The sequence below is a fragment of the Crotalus tigris genome, unplaced genomic scaffold (assembly GCF_016545835.1).
Source record: "Crotalus tigris isolate CLP2741 ecotype Arizona unplaced genomic scaffold, ASM1654583v1 scf7180000018965.556698, whole genome shotgun sequence".
Taxonomy (NCBI): domain Eukaryota; kingdom Metazoa; phylum Chordata; class Lepidosauria; order Squamata; family Viperidae; genus Crotalus; species Crotalus tigris.
In genome coordinates, this window is record NW_024097301.1 from 521,985 (window position 1) to 545,647 (window position 23,663).

The window sequence follows — 23,663 nt, forward strand, 5'->3', positions numbered from 1 at the left end:
TGCCATTATTGGTCTAGAGTCTGTGGTTCGTGCGCTGTTATATTGGGGCATGCGAGATAGTGCATCTGCCAGGAAGTTCTTTCTTCCTGGTAAATGTTTGAGCTTAAATTGGAATTGGTGAAAATGCTGGGACCAGCGGGCTTGTTTGGGATTGAGTTTCCTGGAAGTTTTCAGGGCTTCTAAATTTTTGTGATCAGTCCACACCTGGAAGGGGATTTTGTTGCCTTCCAGGAACTGTCGCCACGTGAGTAATGCCCAACGTATCCCATAAGCCTCCTTCTCCCATACGGGCCAGCGCTGTTCTGTTTCCGTGAGTTTCTTGGATGTATATGCACAGGGTTGCAATACTGCATCATCATTTTCTTGTAATAGCACAGCCCCCACTGCCACATCACTTGCATCTGCCTGTATTATGAAGGGCTTGTCCATGTCTGGGTGCCTTAGTACTGGTTCGGCAGAAAAAAGTCTCTTTAGTCTCTCAAACGCTGCTTGGCACTCCATTGTCCATGTTAGTGGCTGGCTAGGTTTTACTGAGGATGTTCCCTTCGTTTTTAGTAAGTTAGTGAGGGGCAAGGCTATCTGGGCAAATGAGGGGATGAATTGGCGGTAAAAGTTTGCAAAGCCCAGGAAACTTTGTAGTTGCTTTCTTGTGCGGGGTGGTGCCCAATCTAATACTGCTTTGACCTTCTCTGGGTCCATTTCAATGCCCTGTGGGGATATGCGATAGCCTAGGTAGTCTATCCTTTCCTGGTGGAATTCGCATTTTGAGAGTTTGGCATATAGGTGGGCGGCTCGCAGCTTCTTTAAAACCGCTCTGACAAGGTTGACGTGTTCCTCTTTTGTTTCAGTAAAGATAAGAATGTCGTCCAAGTAAACAAGGACCCCCTTAAACAGGTGCTCCCTTAGAACGTCATTGATTAATTGCATAAAGACTGCAGGGCCCCCTTGTAATCCAAATGGCAAGACTTTGAATTGATAGCACCCCATGGGGCAGTTAAATGCAGTCTTCCATTCGTCCCCTTCCTTAATTCTCACGCGATAGTAAGCTTCCCTTAGGTCTAGTTTAGAAAAAATTTCCCTTTCGATAGGTGTGACAGCATGTCTTTCATGAGGGGCAGCGGGTATAGGTTGCTTTCACTGATTGTATTCAGGGCCCTATAATCCACGCATAAACGTAAAGAGCCATCCTTCTTCTCTCTAAAAAGGACCGGGGCAGCCACTTTAGGCTTGGCTGGCTCAATGAAACCTCTCTCCAGGTTTTTTTTTATAAATCTTTCCATTTCCTCCTTCTCCTTTGGGCTCATGGAGTATAATCTGGGCTTCGGGAGTTTTGCCCCAGGCTTGAATTCAATGGTACAGTCTGTGGGTCGGTGGGGGGGAAGCTCATTCGCCCTCTCCTCACTGAAGACTTCAGCAAGGTCCCTATATTCCTCTGGTATTTCTGTTAATCCTTTTTCCTCTCCTATGGATGCTTTTTCTATTCTTGTTTCTCGTAGCCTCCCTTGGGGTTTTAAGTCCATAGGGTCCCCCTTCGGGAATTTGATTTCTGTCCTCCTCCAATTTACCCAGGGGTTCCATTTTTTCAACCATTCCATCCCTAGAATCATTGGGCATTCCATACCTGGGGTCACCACAAACGTTCAGAATCCAATTATATTTCATCTTTAATCATCAAATATAGAAAACCCCAATTCCGCCTTCTCTGGATTCTGCCATAAAAGGGAGAGAAGGGGGAGAACAAAGGGGCTTTATGGCCCTCGCTTCCTTCAGTACACTTCAAAGAGCTGAATGTTGTTTATTGTAACCAAAGCGTTAGCATACCAAAGAAGGGTATTTGCCTTTCATGTAGTTATCTGAAGTCTCCATCCAGACGGAAGAAAGAAGAAAGGGGGTGGAATTGTGATACTTGAAACTATCACTGGAAGGGGGGTTGATTGGGTGGGACTACTGGGGAACCCCTTAAAACCTTGAATGGGAGAGCTTGAACCCCAAGTCCTGTCTAGCACGCCTGCAACCATTTTCTCTTAATAAAGGATTCCTGTTGGAAGAATTATTCCAAGAGTTCTGTCTTCTTAAGATGCAAAGTGAGGTGGGTCCTTACATTAGACAGGACTTGCAGAATTAATCCACCTGGAAGGGGAGCCAACACGCTTGGGGTTTTTCCTAACCCAAGTCCTCAGCTACATGGAGGAATATGGGCAGGACATTCCCAGCGACAAAGCCCGCATCCGGATCGTGCAATCTGCCCTGGATGGACCAGCTGCGGATTGGGTAGTGAACTTGCATGACTCCAATGCCCCAGAACTCAGAAACTTCAACCGTTTCATGTCCTCTTTGAGAAGACGATTTGAAGACCCCCTGGCTGATCGCAAAGCCCGTGAAAGAATAACAACGATGAGGCAAGGCAAAGGCCCAGTGGCTGAGTATACACAAGAATTCCGGGCCAGCAAACTGAATTGGCCAGAAGACATCCTCCTTGGCCATTTCAAAGACGGACTAAACTATGATCTATATGATGCTTGCCTGCCCCGAGGGGACCCACATCGACTTGAGGAATGGTACGTCTTGGCAGAGGAAGCAGAGATCGACATATTGAAGAGGCGCCGCCGAGGAAAACAATGGAGCCGCCCCCCGCCTGAGCTGACACACCAACCGGTGAAATCATCGAATACAGCCAAGAAGCAAATGGGGTGTTTCAAGTGTGGAAGAGAAGGGCATCGAGCTGTAGAATGCCACTCAAAGGCCCCCCAGCACAACCCAGACAGACCCCCCAATCAACAAACCCGGAAAGTATTCAGCTAAGCCAAAAGAAACAGCCATGAGAATGATGGAAATTGCAGAAACCCCCACCTCTGCTCACCAAGGGGAAAGAACTCCAGCCTACACCACAGGACCGGTGGATGTCTAAGATGACAGCTCGGAGGGCGAACCCCTGGTAAGTGGATGCATCACACCCATCTTCAAAACAATGACTATATTAATCCCCCCCATGCCCGAAGCTGTGAAGGTGAAAGCCTTAATAGACTCTGGCTGCACCCGCTGCCTCATTAGCCCAACACTAGTGGGGAACCTGGGCATCCCATCCAGGAGACTGGAACAACCAATCTCATTTGGCCAGCTAGATGGATCCATAGCAGGGGGGGTGCCAGCTACCCTAGCCACTCTGCCAATACACCTCTCCCTGGGCAACCATGAAGAGGACTTAACGTTTGTGGTGACCCCAGGTATGGAATGCCCAATGATTCTAGGAATGGAATGGTTGAAAAAATGGAACCCCTGGGTAAATTGGAGGACGACAGAAATCAAATTCCCGAAGGGAGACCCTATGGACTTAAAACCCCAAGGGAGGCTACCAGAATCAAGAATAGAAAAAGCATCCATAGGAGAGGAAAAAAGATTAACAGAAATACCAGAGGAATATAGGGACCTTGCTGAAGTCTTCAGTGAGGAGAGGGCGAATGAGCTTCCCCCCCACCGACCCACAGACTGTACCATTGAATTCAAGCCTGGGGCAAAACTCCCGAAGCCCAGATTATACTCCATGAGCCCAAAGGAGAAGGAGGAAATGGAAAGATTTATAAAAAAAAAACCTGGAGAGAAGTTTCATTGAGCCAGCCAAGCCTAAAGTGGCTGCCCCGGTCCTTTTTAGAGAGAAGAAGGATGGCTCTTTACGTTTATGCGTGGATTATAGGGCCCTGAATACAGTCAGTGAAAGCAACCTATACCCGCTGCCCCTCATGAAAGACATGCTGTCACACCTATCGAAAGGGAAAATTTTTTCTAAACTAGACCTAAGGGAAGCTTACTATCGCGTGAGAATCAAGGAAGGGGACGAATGGAAGACTGCATTTAACTGCCCCATGGGGTGCTATCAATTCAAAGTCTTGCCATTTGGATTACAAGGGGGCCCTGCAGTCTTTATGCAATTAATCAATGACGTTCTAAGGGAGCACCTGTTTAAGGGGGTCCTTGTTTACTTGGACGACATTCTTATCTTTACCGAAACAAAAGAAGAACACGTCAAACTTGTCAGAGCGGTTTTAAAGAAGCTGCGAGCCGCTCACCTATATGCCAAACTCTCAAAATGCGAATTCCACCAGGAAAGGATAGACTACCTAGGCTATCGCATATCCCCACAGGGCATTGAAATGGACCCAGAGAAGGTCAAAGCAGTATAAATTGGGCACCACCCCGCACAAGAAAGCAACTACAAGTTTCCTGGGTTTGCAAACTTTTACCGCCAATTCATCCCCTCATTTGCCCAGATAGCCCTGCCCCTCACTAACTTACTAAAAACGAAGGGAGCAATCAGTAAAACCTAGCCAGCCACTAACATGGACAATGGAGTGCCAAGCAGCGTTTGAGAGGCTAAGAGACTTTTTTCTGCCGAACCAGTACTAAGACACCCAGATATGGACAAGCCCTTCATAATACAGGCAGATGCAAGTGATGTGGCAGTGGGGGCTGTGCTATTACAAGAAAATAATGATGCAGTATTGCAACCCTGTGCATATACATCCAAGAAACTCACGGAAACAGAACAGCGCTGGCCCGTAGGGGAGAAGGAGGCTTATGGGATACGTTGGGCATTACTCACGTGGCGACAGTTCCTGGAAGGCAACAAAATCCCCTTCCAGGTGTGGACAGATCACAAAAATTTAGAAGCCCTGAAAACGTCCAGGAAACTCAATCCCAAACAAGCCCGCTGGTCTCAGCATTTTCACCAGTTCCAGTTTAAGCTCAAACATTTACCAGGGAGAAAGAACTTCCTGGCAGATGCTCTATCTCGCATGCCTCAATATAACAGCGCACGAAGCACAGACTCTAGACCAATAATGGCAGAGTCACAACTGGCAGCACCAGTAACCACAAGAACCCAATCCAAATTAAAACCACAACTGGACAGCCAAACTGGAATTGAATTCAGAAAAAGTTTAGAAACAGATGAATGGTTCCAGAAACACAAAAATGTGTGCACACTGAGAGACGGGTTGCCTTGGGTAGGGGAAAAGTTATATATACCAACAACCCAAAGAATCACGTTCATGCAGCTTTGCCATGACACAAAATCAGCAGGGCATTTTGGATTTGTAAAAACTTTACATTTAATTAAACAGCAATTTTGGTGGCCATCCATGAAAAAGGACATTGAAAGTTATATAGCCAGTTGTCCAAAATGTGCCACGGCAAAGAGGTTGCAAGGGAAAGTGCCAGGACTATTGCAAACAGTGGCACGTCCCTCAGCCCCCTGGAGAGAAATAGCCATGGATTTTATAGTGGAATTGCCAGAAAGCAATGGGAATACTGTGGTCTGGACGGTCACGGACTTGTTTTCCAAACAGGTGCAATTTATCCCTTGCCAAAAGATTCCCACTGCAAAAGCCTTAGCAAAACTTTTCATCCAGCACATTTACAGATTGCATGGGGCACCCCAACGCATCATCTCTGACAGGGGGGTGCAATTTACGTCTGCATTTTGGAAGGAATTTTTATCCCTCTTAGGAACCACTCAGGGGCTGACATCTAGCCACCACCCACAAGGAAATGGGGAGGGGCCTGAAAAAATGAACTCCGTACTTAAGCAATATTTAAGATGTTTTCTTAGTTTCCAGCAGACCGAGTGGGCGGACTTACTCCCCTTTGCAGAAGTTGCCTACAATAATGCAGTCCACTCCAGCACAGGTTACACTCCTTGTCAAATAGCCACCGGTCAAAGTTTCAACCCCATGCCAGAATTAACCCCAAACGAACCAACGATCCCCTCGCTGAAAGAATGGATGGAGAAATTACAAAACACCTGGCCAATAGTCAGAAAAGCACTAGAGGAAGCTAGGCAGGCATATAAAACACAAGCCGATAAAAAAAGGGTTGAGCCTACACCATTCATTATAGGAGAAATGGTGTACTTATCTACAAAATACCTAAAGTCCCTACAGCCCTGTAAAAAACCTGGACCAAAATATATAGGGCCTTTTCCAATTAAAAGAATCATAAACCCAGTAACAGTAGAATTAGAATTACCCAAAAATCTCAGGCAAATACACCCAATTTTTCATTGCAGCTTGCTGAAAAGAGAGCATCAGTCACCTCTACGGCCAAAAATCCCCCCACCACCACCTCCAGTCATGGTGGAGGGTGAACAACACTTCGAAATAAAAGAAATCCTTGATTCTAGGAGATATCATGGAGCAACTCAGTACCTAGTTGCCTGGAAACACCTCCCTCCCTCACAAAACGAGTGGGTCCATAAACGGCATGTCAGAGCCCCGAAGCTATTGAAGAAGTTTCACACAGAGTATCCTAACAAGCCTGACTAAGTGTTATACCTGTTTTGTTTTCTTTCAGGTGGATCTCTCTTATTTGTAAGAGGGGTCGGATGTCAGAATCCAATTATATTTCATCTTTAATCATCAAATATAGAAAACCCCAATTCTGCCTTCTCTGGATTCTGCCATAAGAGGGAGAGAAGGGGGAGAACAAAGGGGCTTTATGGCCCTCACTTCCTTCAGTACACTTCAAAGAGCTGAATGCTGAATGTGTGTTTATTGTAACATCAAAGCGTTAGCACTAGAGGACCTTATCATAACAAAGAAGGGTATTTGCCTTTCATGTAGTTACCTGAAGTCTCCATCCAGACGGAAGAAAGAAGAAAGGGGGTGGAATTGTGATACTTGAAACTATCACTGGAAGGGGGGTTGATTGGGTGGGACTACTGGGGAACCCCTTAAAAACTTGAATGGGAGAGCTTGAACCCCAAGTCCTGTCTAGCATGCCTGCAACCATTTTCTCTTAATAAAGGATTCCTGTTGGAAGAATTATTCCAAGAGTTCTGTCTTCTTAAGATGCAAAGTGGGGTGGGTCCTTACACTCTTCATGGTTGCCCAGGGAGAGATGTATTGGCAGAGTGGCTAGGGTAGCTGGCACCCCCCCTGCTATGGATCCATCTAGCTGGCCAAATGAGATTGGTTGTTCCAGTCTCCTGGATGGGATGCCCAGATTCCCCACTAGTGTTGCGCTAATGAGGCAGCGGGTGCAGCCAGAGTCTATTAAGGCTTTCACCTTCACAGCTTCGGGCATGGGGGGGATTAATATAGTCACTGTTTTGAAGATGGGTGTGATGCATCCACTTACCAGGGGTTCGCCCTCCGAGCTGTCATCTGAGGCATCCACTGGCCCTGTGGTGTAGGCTGGAGTTCTTTCCCCTTGGTGAGCAGAGGTGGGGGTTTCTGCAATTTCCATCATTCTCATGGCTGTTTCTTTTGGCTTAGCTGACTACTTTCCGGGTTTGTTGATTGGGGATCTGTCTGGGTTGTGCTGGGGGGCCTTTGAGCGGCATTCTACAGCTCGATGCCCTTCTCTTCCGCACTTGAAACACCCCATTTGCTTCTTGGCTGTATCCGATGATTTCACCGGTTGGTGTGTCAGCTCAGGCGGGGGGCGGCTCCATTGTTTTCCTCTGCGGCGCCTCTTCAATGTGTCGATCTCTGCTTCCTCTGCCAAGACGTACCATTCCTCAAGTCGATGTGGGTCCCCTCGGGGCAGGCAAGCATCATATAGATCATAGTTTAGTCTGTCTTTGAAATGGCCAAGGAGGATGTCTTCTGGCCAATTCAGTTTGCTGGCAATGGCCCGGAATTCTTGTGTATACTCAGCCACTGGGCGTTTGCCTTGCCTCATCGTTGTTATTCTTTCACGGGCTTTGTGATCAGCCAGGGGGTCTTCAAATCGTCTTCTCAAAGAGGACATGAAACGGTTGAAGTTTCTGAGTTCTGGGGCATTGGAGTCATGCAAGTTCACTACCCAATCCGCAGCTGGTCCATCCAGGGCAGATTGCACGATCCGGATGCCGGCTTTGTCGCTGGGAATGTCCTGCCCATATTCCTCCATGTAGCTGAGGACTTGGGTTAGGAAAAACCCCAAGCGTGTTGGCTCCCCTTTGAATTTCACCTCCAACGGTGAACGTCTTGGAATGGATCGGTACCTCCATTGTTGGTAGTAGTGTCTTCCGTCCAGATTGCCATCTGTGGTCCGGTAGGGGGTGGGGGCTCCTGGATCAGTAGATGTCCCTGGGGTTGCAGGTTCCACGTCCCCCTCGGTGTCTCTCCCTTTGTGGCTACAGGAACTGGGGCGGCCGTAGGGCTCAGTATTCTCCTCTCCTAGGGAGCTGAGAGTTCTCTTCATCAGGTCAATAGCTTTCTCTAGGATCCAGTCTGAGTACGGTGCCCCGCTTCCTCCCTCTTCACTTGCGTGCAGGGATTTCTCCATCTCCTGCTTCCATTCTGGTTGCTTGGTCCCCCGTCTCAGGGTCACCTTTCTTGATTCCTTTCTCCACTCACTTTTCTTTCCAACGCCCATCGACCAGCGAGGCTTGTGGTCCTGTGTCTCCACCACTTCTTCTCCTGAGGAATCTGGCCTCTCGGATCCCAACATCTGGCAAGGTTCCAACTGGGTCAGCGGCTCTCTTTCCAGGGCGTTTTCCCCCTCTTTTGCTCCATTGTCTGACATGGTAAATTTTTGCAAAATCCCCCGGCAAGGGTCTCCCTTCCAGGTGGATTAATTTTGCAAGTCCTGTCTAACGTAAGGACCCACCCCACTTTGCATCTTAAGAAGACAGAACTCTTGGAATAATTCTTCCAACAGGAATCCTTTATTAAGAGAAAACGGTTGCAGGCATGCTAGACAGGACTTGGGGTTCAAGCTCTCCCATTCAAGGTTTTAAGGGGTTCCCCAGTAGTCCCACCCAATCAACCCCCCTTCCAGTGATAGCTTCAAGTATCACAATTCCACCCCCTTTCTTCTTTCTTCCGTCTGGATGGAGCAGTGATAGCTTCAAGTATCACAATTCCACCCCCTTTCTTCTTTCTTCCGTCTGGATGGAGACTTCAGATAACTACATGAAAGGCAAATACCCTTCCTTGTTATGGTAATGTTCTTGGGTGCTAACACTTTGAGGTTACAATAAACATACATTCAGCATTCAGCTCTTTGAAGTCTACTGAAGGAAGTGAGGGCCATAAAGCCCCTTTGTTCTCCCCCTTCTCTCCCTCTTATGGCAGAATCCAGAGAAGGCAGAATTGGGGTTTTCTATGTTTGATAATTAAAGATGAAATATAATTGGATTCTGACATTGGCACTGATTTCCTGCACGGGGGGGGGAGGGCTGTGGGGGAGACTTGGTGGGTAACTGTCACACGGTTTTACTCAGATCTTGCCTTGCTTTCACTGCTATCAGTTCATTCTTAGTAAAAGTATTAGAGTTGGGGGTTTTCTTTCTTAGGACTTGAACAGAGGCAGACCCGACAACCTGGCTTTTCCAACAGGCAGTGGATAGCACACGGTGTGAATCTGCCACTTGAGTTTTTATGAACTGCTGTCATTTCTTCCCACCTGGCACAACACCCTGTCAATACCAGTTGGAGTTGGCCACAGAGAAAGGAGGCGAACCACCCCTAAATCTTGCCACCTACTCCCAACAGCTGAAGCCAGCTAATATCTCTGCTCAGTGGTACTGAAAGCCACTGAGAGGTGAAGGTCCACAAGATGGACGCACTGCCGCCATGCCAGCTCTGTCACTGTTCATCCACAAGCACAACCAGTGCCATCTTTATACTGAACCATAGCTTGAAATCCAACTGAAGCAGGTCTAGACGATCCACTTCCTCTGGGGTTTTTAGGAGCTGCAGCCTAACCACCCTCTCTACCACTCTCTCCCAAAAGCAGAGGTTGGAGTCTAGAGATCCCATCCTCTTAAGAAGGGGGCGCAGCACAGCCCTCTTCTGTTTTTTCCCCAGAGCTGCTTCTGGCTGCCATTTCTTCCTTGTTAAAATTGTTCACCTTGGCCTTTGCTTCCCATTTGCGCCCCTCGCTGTGGCTATGTGTGCTGCATATTTGTTAAAGCCCACTTTCCTGAACCCCCAAATGAGGTCTTTGCTTGCCCTTAGCTGTGTATTTCTTAACTTAAACATTTGTTTCTGTTCTAGGTGCGGGTTCTGCAAAAAGAGCTTTTAGCCTCCACCTCTGAAGACACCCACCCTTATAAAGAGGAGCTAGAGACGGCCCTGGAGCAGTGTTTTTATTGCCTGTATGGCTTCCCAAGCAAAAAGAGCAAAGCTCGGTACTTGGAAGAGCATTCGACCCCGCAGGTGAGGCTGTCTGGTGCTCAGGAGCAGAGAGGCCTCGTGGCCAGAGATCCCTCCAGCATTTATGATGCCGCCGTGTGCAAAGCTTATGTCTCCCCCCCCCTCTCCATCTCTCTCTCTCTCTCTCTGTCAGAATCCAATCATATTTCATCTTTAATTATCAAATATAGAAACTCCCAATTCTGCCTTCTTTGGATTCTGCCATAAGAGGGAGAGAAGGGGGAGAACAAAGGGGCTTTATGGCCCTCACTTCCTTCAGTAGACTTCAAAGAGCTGAATGCTGAATGTGTGTTTATTGTAACCTATTGTAACCTCAAAGCGTTAGCATCCAGAGAACATTAGCATTAACAAAGAAGAGTATTTGCCTTTCATGTAGTTATCTGAAGTCTCCATCCAGACGGAAGAAAGAAGAAACGGGGTGGAATTGTGATACTTGAAACTATCACTGGAAGGGGGGTTGATTGGGTGGGACTACTGGGGAACCCCTTAAAACCTTGAATGGGAGAGCTTGAACCCCAAGTCCTGTCTAGCATGCCTGCAACCATTTTCTCTTAATAAAGGATTCCTGTTGGAAGAATTATTCCAAGAGTTCTGTCTTCTTAAGATGCAAAGTGGGGTGGGTCCTTACATTAGACAGGACTTGCAAAATTAATCCACCTGGAAGGAAGACCCTTGCCGGGGGATTTTGCAAAAATTTACCATGTCAGACAATGGAGCAAGAGAGGGGGAAAACTCCCTGGAAAGAGAGCCGCTGACCCAGTTGGAACCTTGCCAGATGTTGGGATCCGAGAGGCCAGATTCCTCAGGAGAAGAAGTGGTGGAGACACAGGACCACAAGCCTCGCTGGTCGATGGGCGTTGGAAAGAAAAGTGAGTGGGGAAAGGAATCAAGAAAGGTGACCCTGAGACGGGGGACCAAGCAACCAGAATGGAAGCAGGAGATGGAGAAATCCCTGCACGCAAGTGAAGAGGGAGGAAGCTGGGCACCGTACTCAGACTGGATCCTAGAGAAAGCTATTGACCTGATGAAGAGAACTCTCAGCTCCCTAGGAGAGGAGAATACTGAACCCTACGGCCGCCCCAGTTCCTGGAGCCGCAAAGGGAGAGACACCGAGGGGGACGTGGAACCTGCAACCCCAGGGACATCTACTGATCCAGGAGCTCCCACCCCCTACCGGACCACAGATGGCAATCTGGACGGAAGGCACTACCACCCACAACAGAGGCACCGATCCATTCCAAGACGTCCACCGTTGGAAGTGAAATTCAAAGGGGAGCCAACACGCTTGGGGTTTTTCCTAACCCAAGTCCTCAGCTACATGGAGGAATATGGGCAGGATATTCCCAGCGACAAAGCCCGCATCCGGATCGTGCAATCTGCCCTGGATGGACCAGCTGCGGATTGGGTAGTGAACTTGCATGACTCCAATGCCCCAGAACTCAGTAACTTCAACCGTTTCATGTCCTCTTTGAGAAGACGATTTGAAGACCCCCTGGCTGATCGCAAAGCCCGTGAAAGAATAACAACGATGAGGCAGGGCAAACGCCCAGTGGCTGAGTATACACAAGAATTCCGGGCCATTGCCAGCAAACTGAATTGGCCAGAAGACATCCTCCTTGGCCATTTCAAAGACGGACTAAACTATGATCTATATGATGCTTGCCTGCCCCGAGGGGACCCACATCGACTTGAGGAATGGTACGTCTTGGCAGAGGAAGCAGAGATCGACATATTGAAGAGGCACCGCCGAGGAAAACAATGGAGCCGCCCCCCGCCTGAGCTGACACACCAACCGGTGAAATCATCGGATACAGCCAAGAAGCAAATGAGATGTTTCAAGTGCGGAAGAGAAGGGCATCGAGCTGTAGAATGCCGCTCAAAGGCCCCCCAGCACAACCCAGACAGATCCCAAATCAACAAACCCGGAAAGTATTCAGCTAAGCCAAAAGAAACGGCCATGAGAATGATGGAAATTGCAGAAACCCCCACCTCTGCTCACCAAGGGGAAAGGACTCCAGCCTACACCACAGGGCCGGTGGATGCCTCAGATGACAGCTCGGAGGGCGAACCCCTGGTAAGTGGATGCATCACACCCATCTTCAAAACAGTGACTATATTAATCCCCCCCATGCCCGAAGCTGTGAAGGTGAAAGCCTTAATAGACTCTGGCTGTACCCGCTGCCTCATTAGCCCAACACTAGTGGGGAATCTGGGCATCCCATCCAGGAGACTGGAACAACCAATCTCATTTGGCCAGCTAGATGGATCCATAGCAGGGGGGGTGCCAGCTACCCTAGCCACTTTGCCAATACATCTCTCCCTGGGCAACCATGAAGAGGACTTAACGTTTGTGGTGACCCCAGGTATGGAATGCCCAATGATTCTAGGGATGGAATGGTTGAAAAAATGGAACCCCTGGGTAAATTGGAGGACGACAGAAATCAAATTCCCGAAGGGGGACCCTATGGACTTAAAACCCCAAGGGAGGCTACCAGAATCAAGAATAGAAAAAGCATCCATAGGAGAGGAAAAAAGATTAACAGAAATACCAGAGGAATATAGGGACCTTGCTGAAGTCTTCAGTGAGGAGAGGGCGAATGAGCTTCCCCCCCACCGACCCACAGACTGTACCATTGAATTCAAGCCTGGGGCAAAACTCCCGAAGCCCAGATTATACTCCATGAGCCCAAAGGAGAAGGAGGAAATGGAAAGATTTATAAAAAAAAACCTGGAGAGAGGTTTCATTGAGCCAGCCAAGCCTAAAGTGGCTGCCCCGGTCCTTTTTAGAGAGAAGAAGGATGGCTCTTTACGTTTATGCGTGGATTATAGGGCCCTGAATACAATCAGTGAAAGCAACCTATACCCGCTGCCCCTCATGAAAGACATGCTGTCACACCTATCGAAAGGGAAAATTTTTTCTAAACTAGACTTAAGGGAAGCTTACTATCGAGTGAGAATCAAGGAAGGGGACGAATGGAAGACTGCATTTAACTGCCCCATGGGGTGCTATCAATTCAAAGTCTTGCCATTTGGATTACAAGGGGGCCCTGCAGTCTTTATGCAACTAATCAATGACGTTCTAAGGGAGCACCTGTTTAAGGGGGTCCTTGTTTACTTGGACGACATTCTTATCTTTACCGAAACAAAAGAAGAACACGTCAAACTTGTCAGAGCGGTTTTAAAGAAGCTGCGAGCCGCTCACCTATATGCCAAACTCTCAAAATGCGAATTCCACCAGGAAAGGATAGACTACCTAGGCTATCGCATATCCCCACAGGGCATTGAAATGGACCCAGAGAAGGTCAGAGCAGTATTAGAATGGGCACCACCCCGCACAAGAAAGCAACTACAAAGTTTCCTGGGCTTTGCAAATTTTTACCGCCAATTCATCCCCTCATTTGCACAGATAGCCTTGCCCCTCACTAACTTACTAAAAACGAAGGGAACATCCTCAGTAAAACCTAGCCAGCCACTAACATGGACAATGGAGTGCCAAGCAGCGTTTGAGAGACTAAAGAGACTTTTTTCTGCCGAACCAGTACTAAGGCACCCAGACATGGACAAACCCTTCATAATACAGGCAGATGCAAGTGATGTGGCAGTGGGGGCTGTGCTATTACAAGAAAATGATGATGCAGTATTGCAACCCTGTGCATATACATCTAAGAAACTCACGGAAACAGAACAGCGCTGGCCCGTATGGGAGAAGGAGGCTTATGGGATACGTTGGGCATTACTCACGTGGCGACAGTTCCTGGAAGGCAACAAAATCCCCTTCCAGGTATGGACTGATCACAAAAATTTAGAAGCCCTGAAAACTTCCAGGAAACTCAACCCCAAACAAGCCCGCTGGTCCCAGCATTTTCACCAATTCCAATTTAAGCTCAAACATTTACCAGGAAGAAAGAACTTCCTGGCAGATGCACTATCTCGCATGCCCCAATATAACAGCGCACGAACCACAGACTCTAGACCAATAATGGCAGAGTCACAACTGGCAGCGCCAGTAACCACAAGAACCCAAGCCAAAATAAAACCACAACTGGACAGCCAAACTGGGATTGAATTCAGAAAAAGTTTGGAAACAGATGAATGGTTCCAGAAAAACAAACGTGTGCACAATGAGAGACGGATTGCCTTGGGTAGGGGAAAAGTTATATATACCAACAACTCAAAGACTAACTTTCATGCAACTTTGCCATGACACAAAATCAGCAGGGCATTTTGGATTTGTAAAAACTTTACACTTAATTAAACGGCAATTTTGGTGGCCATCAATAAAAAAGGACATAGAAAGTTATGTTGCCAGCTGCCCAACCTGTGCATCAGCAAAGAGGTTGCAAGGGAAATCGCCAGGGCTGTTACAACCAGTGGCAAGTCCCTCAGCCCCCTGGAGGGAAATAGCCATGGATTTTATAGTGGAATTGCCTGAAAGCAATGGGAATACTGTTATCTGGACAGTCACGGACCTATTTTCCAAACAGGTGCACTTTATCCCTTGCCAAAAAATTCCCACTGCAAAGGCCTTAGCAAAACTTTTCATCCAGCACATTTACAGATTGCACGGGGCACCCCAACGCATCATCTCTGATAGGGGAGTGCAATTTACGTCTGCATTTTGGAAGGAATTTTTATCCCTCTTAGGGACCACTCAGGGATTGACATCTAGCCACCACCCTCAAGGAGATGGTCAAGCGGAACGGTGCCAGTCGGTACTTGAGCAATATTTGAGATGTTTTTTAAATTTCCAACAGAGTGATTGGACGGACTTACTTCCTTTTGCAGAAGTTGCCTACAATAATGCAGTCCACTCCAGCACAGGCTACACTCCTTTTCAAATAGCCAACGGCCAAAGTTTCAACCCTATGCCAGAGTTAACCCCAAAAGAACCAACGATCCCTTCACTGAAAGAATGGATGGAAAACCTACAAAACACCTGGCCAATAGTCAGAAAATCACTAGATGAAGCTAGGCGGGCATACAAAGCACAAGCCGATAAAAAAAGGGTTGAGCCTACACCATTCATTATAGGAGAAATGGTGTACTTATCTACAAAATACCTAAAGTCCCTACAGCCCTGTAAAAAACTTGGACCAAAATATATAGGACCTTTTCCAATTAAAAGGATCATAAATCCAGTAACAGTAGAATTAGAATTACCCAAAAACCTCAGGCAAATACACCCAATTTTTCATTGCAGCTTGCTGAAAAGAGAGCATCAGTCACCTCTACGGCCAAAAATCCCCCCCCCACCACCTCCAATCATGGTGGAGGGGGAACAACACTTCGAAATAAAAGAGATCCTTGACTCTAGGAGATATCATGGAACAACTCAGTACCTAGTTGCCTGGAAACACCTCCCTGCCTCACAAAATGAGTGGGTCCATAAACGTCACGTCAGAGCCCCGAAGCTATTGAAGAAGTTTCACACAGAGTATCCTAACAAGCCTAACTAAATTTTTTACTTGTGTTTTCTTTCAGGTGGATCTCTCTTATTGTTAAGAGGGGCCGGATGTCAGAATCCAATCATATTTCATCTTTAATTATCAAATATAGAAACTCCCAATTCTGCCTTCTTTGGATTCTGCCATAAGAGGGAGAGAAGGGGGAGAACAAAGGGGCTTTATGGCCCTCACTTCCTTCAGTAGACTTCAAAGAGCTGAATGCTGAATGTGTGTTTATTGTAACCTATTGTAACCTCAAAGCGTTAGCATCCAGAGAACATTAGCATTAACAAAGAAGAGTATTTGCCTTTCATGTAGTTATCTGAAGTCTCCATCCAGACGGAAGAAAGAAGAAACGGGGTGGAATTGTGATACTTGAAACTATCACTGGAAGGGGGGTTGATTGGGTGGGACTACTGGGGAACCCCTTAAAACCTTGAATGGGAGAGCTTGGACCCCAAGTCCTGTCTAGCATGCCTGCAACCATTTTCTCTTAATAAAGGATTCCTGTTGGAAGAATTATTCCAAGAGTTCTGTCTTCTTAAGATGCAAAGTGGGGTGGGTCCTTACACTCTCTCTCCATCTCTCTCTCTCTCTCTCTCTCTCTCTCTCTCTATCTATATATATATATGATTTAAAAAATCCCATTTCTATATTGAACAGTGTGTTGTCTAGGTATACAAGTATTAAAATATAATAACCATCACATTCATAATAATCTTATCAAGATACAATCAGATACTAAGAAATAGCAATCAAAATATTAAAAATAGTATTACCCACATTAACATTAATTATATAACAATCAAACTATTTACTAATCCATTATAAGTTTTATTTATGTAATACACATATTCTCATATTTCCAACTTCCTAAACCTCTGTTTTTGTCAACTAACCATTGGTAAAATAAATCCATGTCATACAATATTCCGTTTCTTCTTTTTCTTTAATTTTTATCGTTAACCTATCCATTTCTGCACATTCCAGTATTTTTTAATTATATTCTCTTCTGTAGGAGTTTCTTCATTTTTCCAAAACTGTGCATATACTATCCTAGCTGCTGTTAAAATATGTAAAACTAAATAAGTATTGCCTTTATTGTAATTTCCTTGTAATATGCCCAGTAAGAATATCTCTGGTTTTAAATCTGTATGTTGTTTTATCATTGCTTCCAACCATACATGTATTTTATTCCAATATTTTTTTGCTTTGGGACATGTGATAGCACGAACCTGGTATTTGATTACATTTCCAACATTTAACAGATTTATCTTTGTGCGTCTTCGCTAGTCTCGCAGGTGAAAGGTGCCATCTTTCTGACAATGGTCAGCCACAGGTTTCTAAGACACCTTCCTGATGTTCATCTTTTTTCCCAAATTGTGTCTCAAAATGTAACCCAAAAGGTTTAATCACAGATAGTGAAATGATATTGTCAGTAAAATTAACCTTAGAGCAGTTCTGTCTGTTCAGGACCTTGAAAGGTTATTGCACAGCTGTTCCTTAGAATCCTAGAAGGTAAGAAATCATACAGGTTATGAAATCCAACCCTGTCAACCTGGCGCACAGTACAGGGATCCAAAGTGATCTGTTCTCAACAGATGCTTGTCCAGGCTTTGCTGAAATGAATTGAGCAAGGAGGAGCCTTCTGAGTAATTCTCATTGCATGTGTTGGTTTGATCAATGCATATTTAAAATCTCTTTCATTCTTTCCAAGGTGGAATTGATCTGGGAAGATGCCCTGTTCATGTTTGAATATTTTAAGCCCAAGACCCTTCCTGAATTTGACAGCTATAAAACCAGCACCGTCTCTGCTGACCTAGCTAATCTTCTGAAGAAGATGGCCACTATTGTCCCTCAAACAGACAAGCCTATGCTCAGATTGGAAGAAGTGTCGAGTTACATTGAAGGGACCTTGAGCAAGGTATGAATTATTTTGCTTTTTGGAATGCTTAATATGAGTCACAAGTGCTTTATTTTCAGACTTCAGAAGAGAGCTGGCTGGAGCGATTGGATGAGAAAGACAGGAAAGGTTTTGGTGCACACGGAAACAACTCTCCTTTTCTTGCACTTAAGAAGGTCCTACAAGGAATGAGATTAAACTCTGATCACTGCTGGTGTTGCTCTGTTAATGAAATGTCTGCAAGTCGACAGAGAAGCTCAGAGAGCACCAATTAAACCCTGAGCTCAGAGATTCTCTTCTGTTGCATCCAACTCAGTTTAAGCATCCCTGTTAGAAACCTGCATAGTCCCTGCTTTAAGTAAGCCATCATTAAGTCCTATTATCCATCTGATTTTACAGTTTCTGAGATTCAGTTGGAATCTACTTTCCAACATCTGTTATCCCCTGTCCTGCATTCTGACTTTCTTTTGTGAGATGGAGTTTAAGGTGTTCGAAGTATGTTAACTTATATCATCTCAGCTGCCTTTTCTCACGACTGAACATATCCAGCTCATTGAATTTCTTTTAGTTTTCTATCATCAGATAGTTGTCACTACTGTTCTTTGTACATATTTCAATTTCATAGAATTACAGGATGTAAAGATTGGAAAGGACCTTGATTCAATCCAATCTCTTGCCCAAGAAAGGAATCCACTATTACATTATCCCTGGCATTTGACTTCTATTTAAGGATCCTCCATCACCCAAGGAAGTCTATTCCATTGTTGAACATGTCTTACCATTAGAATATTCTTCCTGTTATCCAGTCAAAATCTGCCTCCTTGTAATTTAGCTCCCTTGTTTAGTCATCTGTTTATTCTTTGCAACCAGTTTCAATAAGTTGATTCAGAGTGGTTGAGATCACTTTAGTGCCTCACCTGATGGTCTCCCAGAAACTAGCTAAAACAGCTTTTCTGGAGACCATTTTGGGAATGCCATTCCTATTTCTACAGTGGATTATTAATGCAATGTTGTCTTAGATTTAGTATGATTTTATTGGGGTAAACTGCCAATGGAGATTATACAACGTATAAAGACAGAAATGCCCACTGACGCACTGGAGGTGTCAGCCCACCCTTAGATAACAGTTGCCTGTTGCTTTCTCTTCTTTTGGCCCTTTCTGGACCTCCAGATGGAACATCTGCTGGCCAGCTTTTGCTAGTCTCCTGAAGGCTAGGAACCTAGGAGGCAGTCCGGACAGCCCTCCCCACCGAGCCAGAAGCTGTCCTGATCCCTGAACCAAAGACGGGTGCCTGATGTGTTTCTCTTTGTTGCCAGGTGCCAGCCCTCCCGGAAGGCGCTGACTTCTCTCCTCCAGTGGTGACTGAGCTGTACTACCTCCTGGCTGACTACCACTTCAAGAATAAGGAACAGTCCAAAGCCATCAAGTTCTACATGCATGACATCTGTATCTGCCCAAACAGGTCAGGCTGGCCAGCTGCTCAGACGGGAGCTTCTGCCCAGTTGCTTCCTTTGACCTTGCCCATGGGCTGCGTTCCATGGGCACCAGGGCCTCCAGAAGGCTGCTGCTGCTACAGATGTTGTCAATCCTGGCAGGAGCAGCAGCAGCTTCTTTCCTGAGCAAAGCCCTTCAGTGGGAAGTAGGTGATGCCAGTGCCGCAGGAGGGAACGAGGGCCACCTCCCCCACCCTCCACCGTGGAGAGAGGCATCTCTTCTTTGATCTGTTCTGCCCTTGAAATGGGCATGAAAATGCCTGATGTGAGCACAGGTCGAAACATGGATGGAGGTCTACTCTGTTATTTTTACATCTGTTACACGATTTTGATATTTGTTAAGAGTACATATTTGTGTTAATTGAATTGCAATCATCCAAAATCAACCCCATTGCTATATTTTGACATTGAAACCGTGAAAGATTTTCATGATTCACAAGATTCTTAAAACAGAGGATATTAAATTCATAAAAGAATAAGAAATGAGCCAGGGAAAACATCCAGGTAGAACTCTGGGGTCTGGGATTGCAGCTTTCAGACGTTCTTTCAGCTGCCTGAAAATGCTCTCAGAATTTCTAACTAGAAATGATACCAGATGCTTTAATTTGGATCCTGAATTGAGCATAAGGTTGGGTGTAAATTGCCCCTTGCAGCTCTTTGATTCTGCACAATATGTTTTTGTTTATAAAATTAGTTAGTACTTCATTGGATCTCCTTTCATTTTTAACTTCACAACAACAACAGGTTGATTGGACACTGAAACAAAACAATTTATATTCCCTTTGCTGATAAAGAGTTTAGAATTAGGCATTAGTTTAGATTCTCAAAGGACTTAGTTCTCGTAGGAAAATGAATGTTATTAGTGTGGCATTAGAGACATAGATTTAACCACTATCATATACAAGTTCAGGAAGTTGAGGCTTAGGAATGGAGGACATGGCAGCTAAAAAGGATTTGGATAGCAAACAGCTGGTGTAAGGACCCACCCCACTTTGCATCTTAAGAAGACAGAACTCTTGGAATAATTCTTCCAACAGGCATCCTTTATTAAGAGAAAACGGTTGCAGGCGTTCTAGACAGGACTTGGGGTCCAAGCTCTCCCATTCAAGGTTTTAAGGGGTTCCCCAGTAGCCCCACCCAATCACCCCCTTCTTCCAGCGACAGTCTTAGGCATTACACTCCCACCCCCTTTTCCTTACTGCCGGCTGGATGGAGACTTCAGAGAGAACTACATGAAAGTAATAGCTCCTTTGTTATGGTTAGTCCTTTTGGTGATATACACATCCAGTTCCTTTGAAGTATACCGAAGGAAGTGAGGGCCATAAAGCCCCTTTGTTCATCCCCTTCCCTTCATCATATGACAGAATCCAGAGAAGGCAGAAATGGTATTTTCTATAGTTGATAACTAGAGATGAAATATAATTGGATTCTGACATCCTGCCCCCTTAAAAAAAAGACATCCACCTGAAAGAAAACAAAACAGGTATAAAAGTTAGTCAGGCTTGTTAGGATATTCTGTGTGAAACTTCTTTAATAGCTTCGGGGCTCTGACATGATGTTTATGGACCCACTCCTTTTGTGAGGGAGGGGGGTGTTTCCAGGCAACTAGGTACTGAGTCGCTCCATTATATCTCCTAGAGTCAAGGATTTCCTTTATTTTGAAATGTTGTTTGCCCTCCACCATGATTGGAGATGGTGGGGGGGATTTTTGGCCGTAAAGATGACTGATGGTCTCTTTTCAGCAAGCTGCAATGAAAAAATGGGTGTATTTGCCTGAGATTTTTGGGTAATTCTAATTCTTCTGTTACTGGGTTTATGACTCTTTTAATTGGAAAAGGCCCTATATATTTTGATCCACGTTTTTTACAGGGCTGTAGGGACTTTAGGTATTTTGTAGATAAGTACACCATTTCTCCTATAATGAATGGTGTAGGCTCAACCCTTTTTTTATCGGCTTGTGCTTTGTATGCCTGCCTAGCTTCATCTAGTGCTTTTCTGACTATTGGCCAGGTGTTTTGTAATTGTTCCATCCATTCTTTCAGTGATGGGATCGCCAGTTCCTGTGAGGTTAATTCTGGCATGGGGTTGAAATTTTGACCGGTGGCTATTTGAAAAGGAGTGTAACCTGTGCCGGAGTGGACTGCATTATTGTAAGCAACCTCTGTGAAAGGGAGTAGGTCCGTCCAATTTGTTTGCTGAAAATTAATAAAACATCTTAAATATTGCTCAAGTACTGAATGACAACGTTCTGTTTGTCCATCCCCTTGTGGATGATGGGTAGATGTCAGTCCCTGAGTGGTCCCTAAGAGGGATAAAAATTCCTTCCAAAATGCAGACGTAAATTGCACTCCCCTATCAGAGATGATGCATTGGGGTGCCCCGTGCAATCTGTAAGTGTGCTGGACGAAAAGTTTCGCTAAGGCTTTTGCAGCGGGAATCTTTTGGTAAGAGATAAAGTGCACCTGTTTGGAAAACAAGTCCGTGACCATCCAGACAACAGTATTCCCATTGCTTTCTGGCAATTCCACTATAAAATCTATGGCTATTTCCCTCCAGGGGGCTGAGGGATTTGCCACTGTTTGTAATAGTCCTGGCGATTTCCCTTGCAACCTCTTTGCAGTAGCACATTTTGGGCAGCTGGTTACGTAACTTTCTATGTCCTTTTTTATGGATGGCCACCAAAATTGCCGTTTAATTAAGTGTAAAGTTTTTACAAATCTAAAATGCTCTGCTGATTTTGTGTCGTGGCAAAGCTGCATGAAAATGACTCTTTGGGTTGTTGGTATAGATAACATTTCCCCTACCCAAGGCAACCCGTCTCTCATTGTGCACACATTTTTGTTTTTCTGGAACCATTCATCTGTTTCCAAACTTTTTCAGAATTCAATTCCAGTTTGGCTGTCCAGTTGTGGTTTTAATTTAGCTTGGGTTCAGGTGGTTACTGGTGCTGCCAGTTGTGACTCTGCCATCATCGGTTTAGCATCTGTGGCTCATGCGCTGTTATATTTCTCCCTAGTAAATGTTTGAGCTTAAATTGGAACTGGTGAAAATGCTGGGACCAGCAGGCTTGTTCGGGATTGAGTTTCCTGGGCGCTTTCAGGGCTTCCAAATTTTTGTGATCAGTCCACACCTGGAAGGGGATTTTGTTGCCTTCCACGAACTGTCGCCACATGAGTAATGCCCAACGTATCCCGTATGCCTCCGTCTCCCATACGGGCCAGCGCTGTTCTTTTTTCTGTGAGTTTCTTGGATGTATATGCACAGGGTTGCAATACTCCATCATCGTTTTCTTGTAATAGAACAGCCCTCACTGCCACATCACTTGCATCTGCCTGTATTACGAAGGGGTTATCCATGTCTGGGTGCCTTAGTACTGGTTTGGCAGAAAAAAGTCTCTTTAGTCTCTCAAACGCTGCTTGGCACTCCATTGTCCATGTTAGTGGCTGGCTAGGTTTTACTGAGGATGCTCCCTTCATTTTTAGTAAGTTAGTGAGGGGCAAGGCTATCTGGGCAAATGAGGGGATGAATTGGCGGTAAAAGTTTGCAAAGCCCAGGAAACTTTGTAGTTGCTTTCTTGTGCGGGGTGGTGCCCAATCTAATACTGCTCTGACCTTCTCTGGGTCCATTTCAATGCCCTGGGGGGATATGCGATAACCTAGGTAGTCTATCCTTTCCTGGTGGAATTCGCATTTTGAGAGTTTGGCATATAGATGGGCGGCTCGCAGTTTCTTTAAAACCATTCTGACAAGGTTGACATGTTCCTCTTTTGTTTCGGTGAAGATAAGAATGTCGTCCAAGTAAACAAGGACCCCCTTAAACAGGTGCTCCCTTAGAACGTCATTGATTAATTGCATAAAGACTGCAGGGCCCCCTTGTAATCCAAATGGCAAGACTTTGAATTGATAGCACCCCATGGGGCAGTTAAATGCAGTCTTCCATTCGTCCCCTTCCTTAATTCTCACGCGATAGTAAGCTTCCCTTAGGTCTAGTTTAGAAAAAAAAATCCCTTTCAATAGGTGTGACAGCATGTCTTTCATGAGGGGCAGAGGGTATAGGTTGCTTTCACTGATTGTATTCAGGGCCCTATAATCCACGCATAAGCGTAAAGAGCCATCCTTCTTCTCTCTAAAGAGGACCGGGGCAGCCACTTTAGGCTTGGCTGGCTCAATGAACCCTCTCTCTAGGTTTTTTTTAATGAATCTTTCCATTTCCTCCTTCTCCTTTGGGCTCATGGAGTATAATCTGGGCTTCGGGAGTTTTGCCCCAGGCTTGAATTCAATGGCACAGTCTGTGGGTCGGTGGTGGGGGGGAGCTCATCCGCCCTCTCCTCACTGAAAACTTCAGCAAGGTCTCTGTATTCCTCTGGTATTTCTGTTAATCCCTTTTCCTCTCCCATGGATGCTTTTTCTATTCTTGATTCTGGTAGCCCCCCTTGGGATTTTAAGTCCATAGGGTCCCCCTTCGGGAATTTGATTTCTGTCGTCCTCCAATTTACCCAGGGGTTCCATTTTTTTAACCATTCCATCCCTAGGATCATTGGGCATTCCATGCCTGGGGTCACCACAAACGTTATGTCCTCCTCATGTTTGCCCAGGGAGAGGTGTATTGGTAAAGTGGCTAGGGTAGCTGGCACCCCCCTGCTATGGATCCATCTAACTGGCCAAATGAGATTGGTTGTTCCAG

At 45.7% G+C, this 23,663-nt stretch overlaps 1 protein-coding gene across 1 annotated transcript in view; it reads left to right on the forward strand.

The window, feature by feature from the left end:
• CABIN1 (calcineurin binding protein 1) overlaps positions 1-23,663 on the forward strand; it is a 59,305-nt gene that overhangs the window by 30,075 nt on the left and 5,567 nt on the right. Inside the window, exons 19-21 of the mRNA XM_039357910.1 lie at positions 9,981-10,142; positions 17,301-17,507; positions 18,804-18,949. Of these exons, the coding sequence (XP_039213844.1) occupies positions 9,981-10,142; positions 17,301-17,507; positions 18,804-18,949 (515 nt within the window). The remainder of the gene's footprint in view (positions 1-9,980; positions 10,143-17,300; positions 17,508-18,803; positions 18,950-23,663) is intronic.